Source organism: Trichomycterus rosablanca, chromosome 1, assembly GCF_030014385.1.
Source record: "Trichomycterus rosablanca isolate fTriRos1 chromosome 1, fTriRos1.hap1, whole genome shotgun sequence".
NCBI lineage: Eukaryota > Metazoa > Chordata > Actinopteri > Siluriformes > Trichomycteridae > Trichomycterus > Trichomycterus rosablanca.
Genome location: NC_085988.1, coordinates 44,178,638 through 44,193,535, shown reverse-complemented (window position 1 = coordinate 44,193,535; position 14,898 = coordinate 44,178,638). Strand labels below are relative to the sequence as shown.

The window sequence follows — 14,898 nt, the reverse complement described above, 5'->3', positions numbered from 1 at the left end:
CATAAAGACATGGATGAGAACTTGACTGGCCTGACCTCAACCTGATAGAACACCTTTGGGATGAATTAGAGTGGAGACTGCGAGCCAGGCCTTCTCGTCCAACATCAGTGTCTGACCTCACAAGTGCGCTTCTGAAAGAATGGTCAAAAATTCCCATAAACACACTCCTAAACCTTGTGGAAAGCCTTCCCAGAAGAGTTGAAGCTGTTATAGCTGCAAAAGGTGGGCCGACATCATATTAAACCCTATGGATTAAGAATGGGATGTTACTCAAGTTCATATAGCGTGTGAAGGCAGATGAGCGAATACTTTTGGCAATATAGTGTATGTGTACTGCCAGTCATATTTAAGAGGTAAATAGTGAACACCTATATAAAGTCAAATTTTAATGGTACTTGCAGTCACCAGATTTAAACAGATTTACAACTGGAATCTAAAGTTGAGATTGTACTGCGCAGCTAATTTGCTGCACCCAACCACAGAAGCAAACAATAAACCCTATTGATTAAAACAGCATTCTTTTTTTTTTTTTTACATGATTTGAAAAGGTGATTAGCTAATTGTTAATTGAGTATGGTTGGACTCTGTGTGTGTGTCTGTCTTTTCTTTTCTCTAATTCTACTCTTAACTTCCAGCACGTAGTCAGTATTGTCTGGTGGACTAACTGCTTTCTGCACCCTCCTCCCCATTCCTCTCTTCCTTTTCTGCTTTCATTCTTCCATTTTCATGCTAGCCAATGAGGACCCTTTTTCAAAGGTATGTTGCGATCAATGTGTATCATCTGTTTTATTTCACCTTTGGTTTTTTTGTCCCCCCCCCCCCCCTCCATCTTTCTGTTCTTTTTTTTTTTTTTTTTCTTTTCTTTTCTTGTCTGTCTCATTTCGTTCAGGTCGTCCTCCCAAATACAGCAGCAGTGCAGCAGGGCCAGAGCTGGGCTGTCACCCCCTGCTCTCACAATCCAGCAGTCAAACTGCCTCCCCAGCCGCCGAGCGGCCTGAACTTGGAGGCTTCCCCCTCCCCGTCCATCCCCACACTCTCCCTCAGCCCAGCCCCAGCTCCGGGGATGTAAGTAACCACAGAGGTTACCGCACTTCTAACTCTGCTCTAAATACAATACTATGTACCACTGGCTGCCCTTTACCACAATGTTAGCTTGTCCTGCTCGTATAGTATTGTAGTGGAGTGGTGTGCCCAGGAACCTTTGCTACTTCCTTTATGGAAAATGTCTGATTGATCTAGCACAGCATTATACATGGTTTTAATTCATCTAACCTAAGCTTGCAACCTTACAGTCTTTAGAGATTTATCTTTTCAGTGGTCAAACAGTGTTTTGCCCCTTCTTCCTCTACTTTTTGTTATTATTTATCCATTAATAGTAGGGGTCAACCGACATGGGATAGGGCACATACTGATTACTAGCACTAAAACAGAACTGTTTATTTTACTCAAACACATACAGTGGTACCTTGTAACTCGATGTCCCCTAAACTCGAAATATTTGAAACTCAACGCACTTTGGGGAGAAATTTGTACCCTTAAACTTGACACTCCCTTAAATTCGACGTGTTCAGTCTTTAAAAAAAATATTTATTTAATTTTAATTTATTAAAAAAAGCAAGACAGGAACTCTAAACTTCTCTTAATTATTACTGCTCATAAGTTCTCTCCACTTATGAAATTCCTCGCTCGTTGCTTTAGTACAATAAGTCTTCACTGAAATACAATTGGAAATACAAGAAAACCTGCAATTTAACTTTACTACTTTATTGTTTCCTTGCGCTTCTTAATCGTGGATGCTTGATCTTGGAATACCGTATTCCGTTTAGTAAAGGCACATTTACATGAGAAGTGTCAACGTGCACTTCTCATTATACTTGTGGTATACAACCCCATTATTTTACCTTAGCCTAAAATATATGCAGTTCCACAGGACCATGGAATGCATTAACAAGTTTCCCAAACATCCTTAAAAGGAAAAAATACCTAGAAATCCAACGTCTTTTCAAGGTACCACTATGCTTATAAATACCAGTAAAACGAATCATTTGGAATTGGTGTGTGTATACTGTATATACAACTCCAAATCGGAACAAATTGGGGCAGTATGAAAGATGCAAATACAATAAAATGCAGTGGTCTTTGTGTTGCCAGTGAAGTTTCTTTAAACCAAACTTTATGTCTATAAGATCTTGCTTTTGGCACAGTGGTATAATAATCTGAGTATCTGTGGTTAGTTCTCCAAGATGTTTGGAGCAACCTCCCTGCTGAGTTCCTTCAAAATCTGTGTGTAAGTGTTCCCAGAAGAATTAATGCTGTTTTAAGGCAAAGGACGGTCACATCAAATATTGGTTTGATTTAGATTTCTCTTTTGTTTATTCACTTTACATTTTGTTGATTGACATATAATCTACAATTATATCATAATATCAGTCATAATATTACACAAATCAGTGGCACAGCAAAAATATCCAGATTATTGTGCAAGTCGTGTTTGTTTGGCTTCTGGTTTAGAAAAAAAAAAAAAACTGCCGTCATCTCAAGGTTGTGCATTGGAATAAGTACATTTTTTTGTCAGCTATGAACTTGGTTACTGAGTTTAGACGTTTCTTTTTCTGCCTCTCACATACCTAGTGTTTGATTTGTGTTTTCAACTCGTGGTCCACATTGTAACCTGTCGGTTGATCCCTAATTATTACTCATAATACCCTTAAAGCAGTGCACTGATGTGAACAAAGTTTATTCACTGACAAAAAAAAGCTAGATTAAATTTTAGTTTATACTAAAGTTAGCAGACAAATCATCTAGTTCGTAGACACCTCCTTCCCTTCTTGCCCTGCCTTCTCCTCCTCTTACTGATCTGGAACAGAGGGGAGGTGGTATTGACCCATGCCATTCTTCCTGACAGGGAGACATCCATGAGGATTTCTGCACTGTGTGCAGACGCAGTGGCCAGTTGCTCATGTGCGACACATGTTCGCGCGTCTACCACCTCGACTGCCTGGACCCACCCCTCAAAAACATTCCCAAAGGCATGTGGATCTGTCCCAAATGTAAAGACCAGGTAAACTGCATCTCTCTGCTACAAAAAGCCCTGAACTTTTAAAACGGCCTACACTCACTTCTGCTAACCTGACCTTAACTTTATAGGCTTTTCGGGCACATGTAGTATCATTACTTAACGTTAGCTTGGCCTGTTCTCTTACTTGTTAATAGCTATTATGCAATGCCCCTAGTACATAAATAAATTATGGCTGCTTTGTAAGTATTCCATGTAAGTTTTCATGTGCTGTTACATCAATTGTCATTTTTATCTCATCATGTAAATTGAAGATCACATCCAGCACACTTCTCATTATTTGCTGAGCTTCTTTATTTGTTCATGATTACTTAATTAACAAATGATCACTGACTGAAGAGGGTTTATACTGGTGTTCCAAAGCTCCATCTTTACTGAAGTGTTGCTTTACTGGTAACATCATATTCTGTTTCAGATACTAAAGAAAGAGGAGGCAATCCCATGGCCTGGCACCCTGGCCATAGTACATTCCTACATTGCATATAAGGAAGGTAAATCTTAATTGTATTTAATGCGCTTTTATTTAAATACTGTTTCTATTCTTGTATGGTAATATCATCTTTAAAATGTTTGTAATGTAAGAAAAGTTTCAGTCTGACTTCACTCTGCAGATTTTCTAAATGGAGTATATTTGCTTTATTTTAAAAGAAAGTTTGGAGTTGCATATTTAGTTTTTATTCTGAAGGCTTTGCATGAAATCAGCAATTACCAATGTGAAATAATGACAAACTAATACAGCTGAGAGTCACACCTCAGATCTCAGCTGTAGTGGGCTAGCGTGATTTACTGCTGCGCCACCTGAGCACCCCTAACTATGTAGTTTCTACAACAATTGTCCAGTTTATTGTACTTATAACATGTTTTAGCTGATTACTATTTACATGTGTGACTCTAATTGTATCATAACAACCTATTGTTGTATTACCGCCCCTCTGTTTTACCAGGCCACTGGTAGGCGTTCCTACAACTTCTAGGGTTGGTTTCCCAGACAGGGATTAAGGCTAGTCCAGGACTACATTTTGCTTTAAATGAAGAATCTCCATTCAAAATGCTGTGTAGTCTAGGACTAGGTTTAATCCCTGTCTGTGAAACCAACCCCTAGAGTTTAAACATTGCATGATTAGTAGTGCATCAGATAGACTTTTTTGCAAGTGCAGTCTTTGCAGTGCTTCAACTATTATGCACTGATTAAACTGTGGCATAGCAAACTTTCAGGTGGGGTAATAGTCATCTATATTAGTGTTTCCCAACCTTTTTTGCACCATGGACTGGTTTCATATAAGATATAATTTCACGGACCGGCGGGGAAGGGAAACAGCAATCTTTAACAGCAATTTCTCTTCAACAGCAAAAGAAGAAGAAAAACAGAAGCTGGAAAAGTGGAGTTCTGAGCTCAAACTGGAGCGAGAACAACTGGAACAGAGAGTAAAGCAGCTCAGCAACTCAATAACAGTAAGTACTTGGGCCTTGCTCAAGGGCTGAACAGTGGCAACTTTTATCAGTTCTTTAGGCAGTAATGGGGTTTGAACTGTTAACCCTATGAATACTAGTCCCAGTACCTTAACTGCTGAGCTGCAGTCTTAATTGTGATTCAGTCTAAGCAATTAAGGGTCAAGAACACTGCTCAAAGGCCCAACAATAGAAAACTAGCATCAGTGGGGCTTGAACCAACAACTCCCACTTGTTGTGTAGATAGTCATATATGGGTCAATGACATATAACAAGTCATTGACCGATATATAACTATCTACTATATTTAACAAGTTTAAAAATGGGTCTCATTGAAATGCAAGGATAAATAAATATATGGGTGTAATATATCTAAATTTGAAATACATTCAGTTGCTGTTATTTATTAAAGTTGCATGGGCTTAATTTGATCATAAACTGGTCATACTCATCAGTATTTTTGTACAGTCAAACTCATCTACTGTTTATATGTAAGTGTAGTATTTTTAACAACATGCTTTATTTATTAAACATATTTACCTTCATTTAATAATACAAAAGCTCATAACACCTGACATTAAAAACTATATCCGCCTAACCTATGTAAGAAATGATTGTGGAACGCTTCTAATCTTGTTAATGCACCCTAAAGGTCACTCGTGTAACTGACACATAACACCATTAAAGGTAGTGTTATGACAGGACTTGTGGAAGGATTCAGAAGACCAAGAAATAGCTGGATTGACTACATCCTGGCATGAATTGCATTTTTAAAGGCTAGTCTGTCTTATGTTGCCTGTATCATAGGTCACTGGAGACAGCTTGACCCATCTGTGCAGCCACCCATCACAAAGCGATTATGGTGTAGTGATATGACTGTAACATGATAATGTGTGTTGGTCTTGTATGTGTATATCAGGAGCAGCGTTGTTGTTGGAATTTAAAAAGGCCGGAACGTTTAAACAGTGTTTTTATTAGGAACACATGTTGTGTACATAAATAATGTGTTCATTTTTCTCTGGTTTCTTATTAGTGGACACTTTTTGATCACAGGATCCAATTAGCTGTATATTTCTGGCACTTCCAGCATTGACACTGGTGTTTAGAAGTCCCAACCACACTGCTACACCTGATACACACATACCATTAGAACACACACTACCATGTTAATGTCCTTGCAGTGCTGAGTATGGTCCACCACTCAAATAACATCCGGACATTAGGGGTCTCTTTCGATTAATAAATGGGGTACACAGAGGTGACAAAGTGTGCAGAGCATGTGGGCTTCAGTCAATAATTGTATTCCCACAAAGTTCATTTGTATGTTAGGTGTAGCTTAAAAACGTATCTAAAATGTACGTACCAGATAAGTGTACATAATAAAGTGCTAAGTGAATGTACAATGCAATCTAATAGAATGACCTCATGTACACTATTACATAATACTTATGTTATAATAATACTTGCTTTTTTATGTGTTCCTTCCTTTTCTTCAAGAAATGCATGGAGACCAAGAACAGCATCCTGACCCGGCAAAAGGAAATGCAGACCTCACTGGAAAAGGTGAAACACCTGGTGCGCCTCATTCACAGTTTCAACTTGTCTCAGTCTGCAGAGCAGGAAGCATCCCAAACCGAGAACAAGATTGATGGCTTTCAGGAGCCAAAGGGCACAGTGAATGCATGTGCCAACGCCTTGGGGTCTGGCCAAAATCTTGCCCAAGTTGGTGCACAAGTTCCTGCTGCAGGCACGTTACCCAACGTGCAGACAGAGCCTGAAGTGGGTGAGCTGGCTGACCTAGCCACTGCAGTTACTCCAGATTTAGAGCCAAGAGAATCAACAGTAACTGAAACCAGTAACACACCAGTCAGTGATCAGAAAGATGTAGTAAAGCTGGTGAAGCTAGTGCAAGTTACTGATATCAAAGCAAATGGTGACACAGACTCTCAGAGCAACGGCAAGGAAGAAAAAAACATTGTAAAGGTTACGAATCTGGAAAATGCCACTCCTGGGAACCTGGTGAATGCTGAAGAGGCAGATAACATGGAGGTAGAGCAGCAGGAGGAAATGGACCATGCAAAAAATTCCAATAATGGTAAACCCACAGAACCCTCGCAACAGGTCTTGTCTGCAACACAGAGGTCTCTAAATGAGACTCAGCTCCAGTCAGTGCAATTAAGTACCCCTCTCCTTGTCCCAGACATTTAAAACATTGTATATTGCACTTAGCACTGTCGCAACAGGTTGTTTTATTTATATATATATATATATATATATATATATATATATATATATATATATATATATGCGCCTCTTGTTCACTCTAAGGTGAAAAGTGATTAGAGTGCTTCTACATCCAAGATAAACCCCCATGGTTTTTGCCAACCAATACACCCGAAGGAGCGAGTGTAAGCAAGGGATTTTAATAATGTCATGCCAGTGCGTGGAATATTTTAAAAATAAATAAATAACAAAGAATCGAATAAACAATGGAAGAGGATTATTCAATATATCCCACCACACCAGTGTGTGCCTGCAACAGTTGCCCTTGGGAATCATTGGGATTGTTTTTATCTTGAGTTGCTTTTCTCTGAAAAGAGGGTGGCAGTTTATGCCAAAAGACTGCATGCTCTGCTCACCCTTCTGGAGTCCCCAGCCAGGCTTGAGAGTACCATTCCTAAACCAAAAGCTTTTTGTAAAGAGCTGGATAAGTTGCAACAGTGTTTGCCAGCGACAGGAAGCATACAGCTTCTCAAGTCAAAGGCAGTTTTAGACTGAATCTGGACTGTACATGGCCATTTATCCATCTGGTTTTTATTTTTTAGTGCATTGATAGAATGCAAGTGAATTGGCAAGAAGATGATGACCCATCTCGAGTAAGAGAGAAGCATGTTCAGACAGCAGCATTGGACAAGTTACGATGGAAAACGTTACAGGTTCACTATGTGAAAAAAAGACATCCACGTCTGAGTATTTTGTGCTTTTGTTTATTGGAAAATGTATTCAGGTCTTCCTTGTCTTTACAAAACACAAGTGCTTTTCTGTATCTTAAAACAGTAACTTGCTATTACAGGTGTTACATTGACATCATATATGCAAGTCGCTCTCTGTTGCTAGCAGAAGGGCATTGCATAACGAGTATATGTTTATTTTTTATTATTCCAAACTGCCAAATTTTTTTTTTTTTAATTCAGAGTATAGATATTAGCATATTTTATGTAGTCTAGGAAACCACAGATACATTACCCTCTCCTTTCCTCTAAATTATTCTCTGTTAAACAATGTTTTACAACCTGCTGCCTTAAACTTGAGGGTTTGACGTTAGAGCCAAATTTACCAATAAGACAGACAGAAAACCCTGAATTTAAAGCACAAGCTTATTTTAAATAATAAAAGCAAACACACTAACTTATTGAACAACTTTGTTGGGTATAGCAAAGCCTAAAAACTGAGGTACAATGAGCTGCAGAATTGTTTGCATTCTTGGTAAAGATGGATAAAAAGGTTATTAAAAATGTTTATGATTAATTAGCTAACCTTTTTTTACCTTTTTAATCTGCATTTATGTTTGCTAATTAGGTGAGGACCAGGCTGGTCATGGCAAATGCTGAATGTCGTGCTAAGTGTCCTAATTATGACTAATGGCTACAAGCTTTCTTCAGTTAAAAGTTAAAAGCATGTTATAACCATAAATCATATAGTAGTCATATTACACTTTAGTCTCATTGTATACTTTATTTAGTATAGAAGTATCATTCTCCCGCTGCCAGATGCCTTTCCTGACATCATCTCCTGATATTTTTAGCATAGCGTGGGACCGACACAGAGTAAACTGACACGCCCGACTGGCCAGTACCACTGCTAAGATCTGGATCTCAGCAGTAGTGGGCTGGCGTATTTTAGCGCTGCACCAACCGAGTGCCTGTCACTTCAAATTTAAGTAAAATTATTGATTGGCCAAGTGAACTTGACATTTTATTCATAAGAATTTCTACTAGTTGGTTACTAGTAATTATGACATGAGGTCGTATTTCAAGATGTTTCTAATACAAGCTTTTCAAAACGTTCATACAATATTATGATAAAGCTAATTAATCACAATGACATTTTCTTCATAACTCTCCCATCTTTACCAGGGTTCTGGGGCTGTGCTCATGTGTTCTGTATTTTCACGTCTGTTCGTTCTTTTCTGCTTGCCATTTTTTATTTGATTTTTTTATGACATGCAAAGAAGCTGTGATACAGACTCTCACCTGCAAGGCTTTGTACCTAATAACTGCAAGGCTTTCTTCTCACTATTACTAAGACCTAGGTTTTCCTATCAAGCTTCTTCACATTAATTCCTACCAGTTTCATTCATTCTTGCATTGTGCTGGGATAAATCATGTCTTAATGGTACTGCACAATTGGCACCTCAAACATGTTTACATGACGTTTTGTAAATTTGCGTTATCATCCGTATTTCATCTATGTAGACAGAACATTTCTGCCAGTTTCTGAACAGTTAATGTCACTATGTTCATATTACTTTGTTAATGATGTTGCACAAACACTGCAGGGCAAGACAGGCCTAGTCAATTCAGACTGTTTCATCAAGATGTAACCAAACTAAATATTGTGTACTTACTATTTACAGTTTGTATTATGAGGAGACAAACTTTTTTGTCATGTCAAACTCATTGCTTTCATTTGCTATTGCATTGGAAGCATGCTGCAGTTCCTTCCATATGACTGTGAACCACAAATGAACATTCCTTTAACCCTTTTGTTACTCTTCATATCATGGCTAGCTGGTGTTGTTATTAAAATTGACATTTTATGGCCTTTCAAAACCCCTCACTGGTAAAGTGCACCTTACATGTGAGGGGCTTTACTTTAAACATCTCCATTCCTTTTTTTGTACAGGTGCCCTAGAGTGCCTTTATTGCATAAAGTATCATTTCCCTGTAAATCCTGTCCTGATTTACACCACACATTTCTACTTTTTTTTTTCCCAAGCCCTTGTGTTGCGTACTCAATCTTTATACAACAAACTACACGTACAGCTGCGGGTTGTGGTTTCATTGGGTAAAAGTCAGTTGGCTGTAATAATGTGGTAACAATTGTGTGATTTCTGTCAGTCATTGTCTGATGTTAGATTTTACACATGCTCTTTTAAAATGAAAAATTAAGGAACTAAATGTTCTGGTATGGAGTTGCCTTTTGTATAAAAAGAAAACACTGACAAAAGTTGTAAAAGTAATTGCACAATTTGCAGCTGGTTCCTTTTAAGTGATTTATTTCAATTGTTATAACTTTTCCCCCCTTACAATTTAGATGAAAATTACCCCTAACCTACTGCAGTTGTGGGCTAACACATACTTCCACCAAGACACAACAAGCTCCACCTGAGACATCTCTAGAAAAATCTGCTTTACAAAAATTGTACCTGACTGACCTCTCTCAGCCATGTCAGGCCAGGTCTGTTAGAATGTGAAAAGACATACAACATTAAAACTGTAAATAAGATCTAGTGTCATAACTTATTTAACAGAATGGTGTGAGATTTTAATCTTTAATTCAACAAAATATTTTGTGTTGGATAGTGCACATGTTCAATTTCATGTCACTTTGACAGAAGTTAATTAAGTAGGCTGAATCCCAAATGGCTTTTATGCAGTACATCCAGCATTGCATCGACTTCAACAGAACGTCTTACACACATGGTTGTGCATTCTTCAGTCATGCACTGAAGTACCCCCAAGTAGACAAATTTTTGCCTAAAAAGACTTCGGCATCATATGTGATGTTGATCACATGCTGATTTCCCAATGATGAAGCAACAATTTTTTTTAATTGTTAATGCACTTTTAGCAGTGATACTATAAGTATTAAATAGCAACCAAGGAACCTTTTTGCTGATTAATTTTGTAGGCTGGCTCTGAGGTCCTGGGTTCAAACTTTCACAGGCTGTGTGTATTGTCTGCTTTAAGTTGTCCCTAGGTGGAAGTAACTGAGTGAATAAATGGGTTTCAGACCTACTGCAAACGTAATCGGGATGGAATCGGGAATCAAAAATTGTTTGCTGAAAGTGGGATAGGCATTATACTCGTCACAACAAAACATTCCATACCTACTACTGTTATGTAGTATAGATCTTTTAAGTCCTTCTGCTCCTAATGAAAGATTTAGGATGAAACAAAATCTCCTAAACACTACAAGCTGAAGCAATTTACACACCACTCTTTTGTGCAAGTTTTTTTTTCATATAAAAAGCTTTCATGAGTCAATTTAAATATGAGTTAATTTTTAAGATTTTTGTAGAATTAGGGTCACACATTTCTGGCAGAGATCCTGAATCAAAAAGATACATATTTGTCTTTAAAGGGACATTTACTTTTGATGATAAACAGATCAGTACATAAAGTGCTATCCCTGGCATAAAATTAAAGTGGGTAACAAATCAGACACTGTCCAGCCTTTTAGGTTTACCATGCTGATGTGTAATTAGGCGGTGAATATGTAAAGGAAAGAAATTGAACTGAGGAAGAGCAGGTTTCTATGTTATGGGGGTGTATCTATGTAAGCATCAGTTATTCATTTTAGATTCCGTTTACCCAAAGAGATTTCACATGTTCATTTGCTGTAAAATAATTCTCATGTGTTTTAAGTGCATATCACTGTTTATTTGCTCTGTGGCTTCTACATCATGTTGAAGGTGGAACAGTGCTGGTTTTGTTGAGTTTTTGGCAGCATTTTAAGTTTGCTCAGTTATTTTGCAGTGCTTTTTAAATGGGCTTTTACAATGTTGAGAAGTGAGAAAATGGAGACCATATGCATATATGGACACATTTACAGATTCATACTAATTCTACACCTAATGCTGGTAGTATTAAGTCTCTCTTTTTTTTATTTTTATAAATGTGCATTATATTTCCTCCAACATGCTGGTTTTAGTTTTTTTTCCTTTATTAGATGACTGTGGCCTTTCATACTGTTGGCACATTTCATCTATACAGTTGTAACTTCCCTGGTTTTATATACTTTTTCTTTGCGTCTGTCATGGTGTGGGGTATGTGTGTTTGTCTTTCACTTTATCTGCAGTCAGCTGTTAAAATAAAAAAAAAAATGTTTACAGTGCAAAAAAGAAAAAAAGGAAAGATTCTTCCACTAATGATATGCATTGTAGCGATTTGAGTAATTACAAATGTTCATCTAGTGTGCTGAACTATGTGTAAACCGTTACACAATATGGATATTTGTAAAATTGTATTTTTCATAATGATTTTAAAAAGGAGTGTGTTTATTTTTATTATTTTTTCTGTTACAAACCTCTTGATTTGTATCTTCGCCTGACATTGTAAGTGAATTAATTGGTTCTCTTACCTCTCCATGTATTTGAGCCTGTGCTGAATTGTTTGTATGCAGTGTTTAGAAATACTGTAGGGAACATAAGACAAAATTGATATTAGGAGCATTTGATCAATTTGTATTTATTTATTTTATCATTTTGTTAATAAATTGACCAAGGAAATCTGTCTCCTTTTAAATATATGACCAAACATGTCCATGATCAATTTTACACTATTAAAATATTTTGTATATTATTATTGTTTTTAAGCATTTTAAACATTTCTCATCCGTCAGTAGCCAAAGTTGAAAAAGTAGTTAAATCAGAAAAAGTGCAGTGTTCATCACATTTACTTTGACTTTTATTTGATTGCAGACAGTTTGAACCCAAGATATTTCATGTTCTCTCTGCTCAACTTCATTTAATTTATTAATAAACATCCATTCCTGCATTTCAGGCCTGCAACACATTCCAAAGAAAGGCAGTTTAGTGCTAGTAATGAGGTGAAAAAATGATATAATTAGGTGATGTCAACAGGTGATTGTAATCATGGTTTGGTACAAAAGCAGCATACAGAAAAGGCTGAGTCTTTAATGAGCAAAGATGATCAGAGGATCCAGTCTGTCAACAAATGTGTGAGAAAATGATTGAAATGTTTAAAAACAATGTACCTCAAAGAAAGATTTGCAGATTTCTCCCTCTACAGTGCATAATATCATTAAACGATTTAAGTAATCTGAAGGAGTTTCGGTGCGTAAAGGCCAAGGGCACAAGCTTAAGCTGTACGCTTGTTATCTTTGATCCCTCAGACGGCACTGCATCAAGAACCGCCACTCGACAATAGCTGATATAACCACATGGGCAAGGGATTATTACAAACCTTTGTCAAGCACTACAATACAGAGTTACATGCACAAATGCCACTTAAAACTTTACTGTGCAAAAAAACCCTGTCCAGAAGCAGTGTCGACTTCTCTGGGCTCGGAGGCATTTAGGATGGACCATCACACAGTGGAAATGTGTATTGTGGTCAGATGAATCAGCATTCCAGGTCTTTTTTGGAAAAAATGGACACTCTGTGCTCAAGACCAAAGACGAAAAGGACCATCCAGACTGTTATCAGCAACAAGTCCAAAAGCCAGGGTCTGTCATGGTATGGAGCTGTGTCAGTGCCCTTGGCAAAGGTCATTAACACTTCTGTGATGGCAGCGTTAATGCAGAAAAGTACACTGAGATCTTAGAGCAACATATGCTGCCTTCAAGACATCATCTTTTCCAGGGACGTCCATGCATTTTTCAACAAGACAATGCAAAACCACATGCTGCATACATTACAAAGGCATGGCTGTGGGAGAAGAGGGTACGGGTACTGGACTGGCCTGCCTGCAGTCCTGACCTGTTCCCCATAGAGAATGTGTGGAGAATTTTGAAATGAAAAATGCGACGACGACCTCGTACTGTTGCACATTTTAAGACGTGTTTACAGGTGGGACTTCATCACTCGGTATCCTCTGAGCCAAAACGTCTTTAAAGTGTCGTGAGAAGGAATGGCAAAATTACATAGTGATAAATGCTTCATAACTTTAATATACAGTTCAGACTTAACATAAAATATCTTGAGTTTATACTTATTTAGGGTTGTAAATAGAATGTTAAATGAGGGCATATTATGTAGTACATAGTGAGATTTGAGATACAGCCATTTGTATATTTGTAGCATTCTGGCTTTTTCAATGCTAATAAAATACCTTGCATTGTCAACATGTAGAAGGGGATTTATTTAGCAATTACCACTAATGTCAAACTATTTCATAATAATCTAAATTGTATGTACTGTGGGGGTCATTAGTAAATTTCTTTAAAAAAGAAAAAAATAGGGTGTCAAGAATTTTGTAGACTTATTTTAAAACAAATAAAGGGGTTAGTTAAACTAGAAATAATACTAATCATTTTTGCTCCATTTGCCTATAAGTGGTAATGTCACAATTATAAAGATTTAACAGATGATTTATTGGTATGCAAACAACTGTAAGAAGTGGGGTTTTATTGTAATGTCAACCATGTACGTAGTAAAACAAAATAACGTTCCTTCAGGTTCTACAGCTGCTACATGCAACAACACAAGTAATACTACATAGAGTGCAAATGTGTGCAAGACAATACAGGGACAGAGCAGGATATAACGGGTGCATACAGATGAGTGTGTCAAAAACAGACAGTGCAGACAGTACAATTGTTGTGCTACAGTGACAATGCCCAGTACACAGTACTACTTTGGATGTATGGTATATAATACTGTATACAAAGACAGTGTGTAATACAGTACTGTAAAATGTAAACATAACCCCATTGGCAGCATATTTCAGCATCAATAATTGTGTGCAAAGCAGCAGAGAAATGGGAGTGTGTGTGTGCATAGTGTTTAGTCCAGTTCAACTTACTGAGGTGTCTGTTTATTAAGCAGTCTGATGACCTGTGGAAACAAGCTGTTACACAGTCTGGTTGTGAGGGCCTGAATGCTTCGGTACCTTCTTACAGATGTAAGGAGGGTGAATAGTGTGTGTGAGGGGTGTGTGGTGTCAGGCACAATGCTAATGGCTTTGTGGAAGCAGCATGTGGTGTAAATGTCCGTATTGGACAGAAGAGGAACACCGATGATGACCTCAGCTGTCCTCACTATCATCTGCAGGGTCCTGAGATCTAACCAGACAGTGATGTAGCTGCTCAGGATGCTCTTGATAGGCCCCCTTGTAAGACGTGGTGAGGATGGGAGGTGGGAGATGCACAGAAAGCAGAGATGCTGCTGGGCTTTCTTGGTTATGGAGCTGGTGTCGAGAGACCAGGTGAGGTTCTTAAGGTAATTAACAGTGTTAATTAGTGTTCTTGATGATCTCCATGAAAAGGCTGTCACTCTGGTTAATTACATTTAAATAATCTTTAAATATTTATTTATGTCCAACTCTCTCTGCAGAACAGAAAAGACTGCTGGCCGCGATTTGCTTTTTGGGGTGGCTCAGTTGGGTAGCACTGTCGCCTCACAGCA

General features: G+C 37.8%; 1 protein-coding gene across 4 annotated transcripts in view; it reads left to right on the top strand.

Moving 5' to 3' along the window:
- phf21ab (PHD finger protein 21Ab) overlaps positions 1 to 6,739 on the top strand; it is a 40,452-nt gene extending 33,713 nt beyond the window's left edge. For 2 of the 4 annotated variants that reach the window (XM_062993211.1, XM_062993203.1), the window contains 5 exons: positions 890 to 1,065; positions 2,906 to 3,061; positions 3,492 to 3,567; positions 4,425 to 4,528; positions 6,023 to 6,739. In XM_062993211.1, the coding sequence (XP_062849281.1) occupies positions 890 to 1,065; positions 2,906 to 3,061; positions 3,492 to 3,567; positions 4,425 to 4,528; positions 6,023 to 6,733 (1,223 nt within the window). In that variant the 3' untranslated portion in view covers positions 6,734 to 6,739. Of the gene's footprint in view, positions 1 to 733; positions 757 to 889; positions 1,066 to 2,905; positions 3,062 to 3,491; positions 3,568 to 4,424; positions 4,529 to 6,022 lie in introns of all 4 variants that reach the window. The other 2 variants (XM_062993220.1, XM_062993228.1) reach the window with 2 other exon arrangements.
- The last annotated feature ends 8,159 nt before the right edge of the window (positions 6,740 to 14,898 follow it).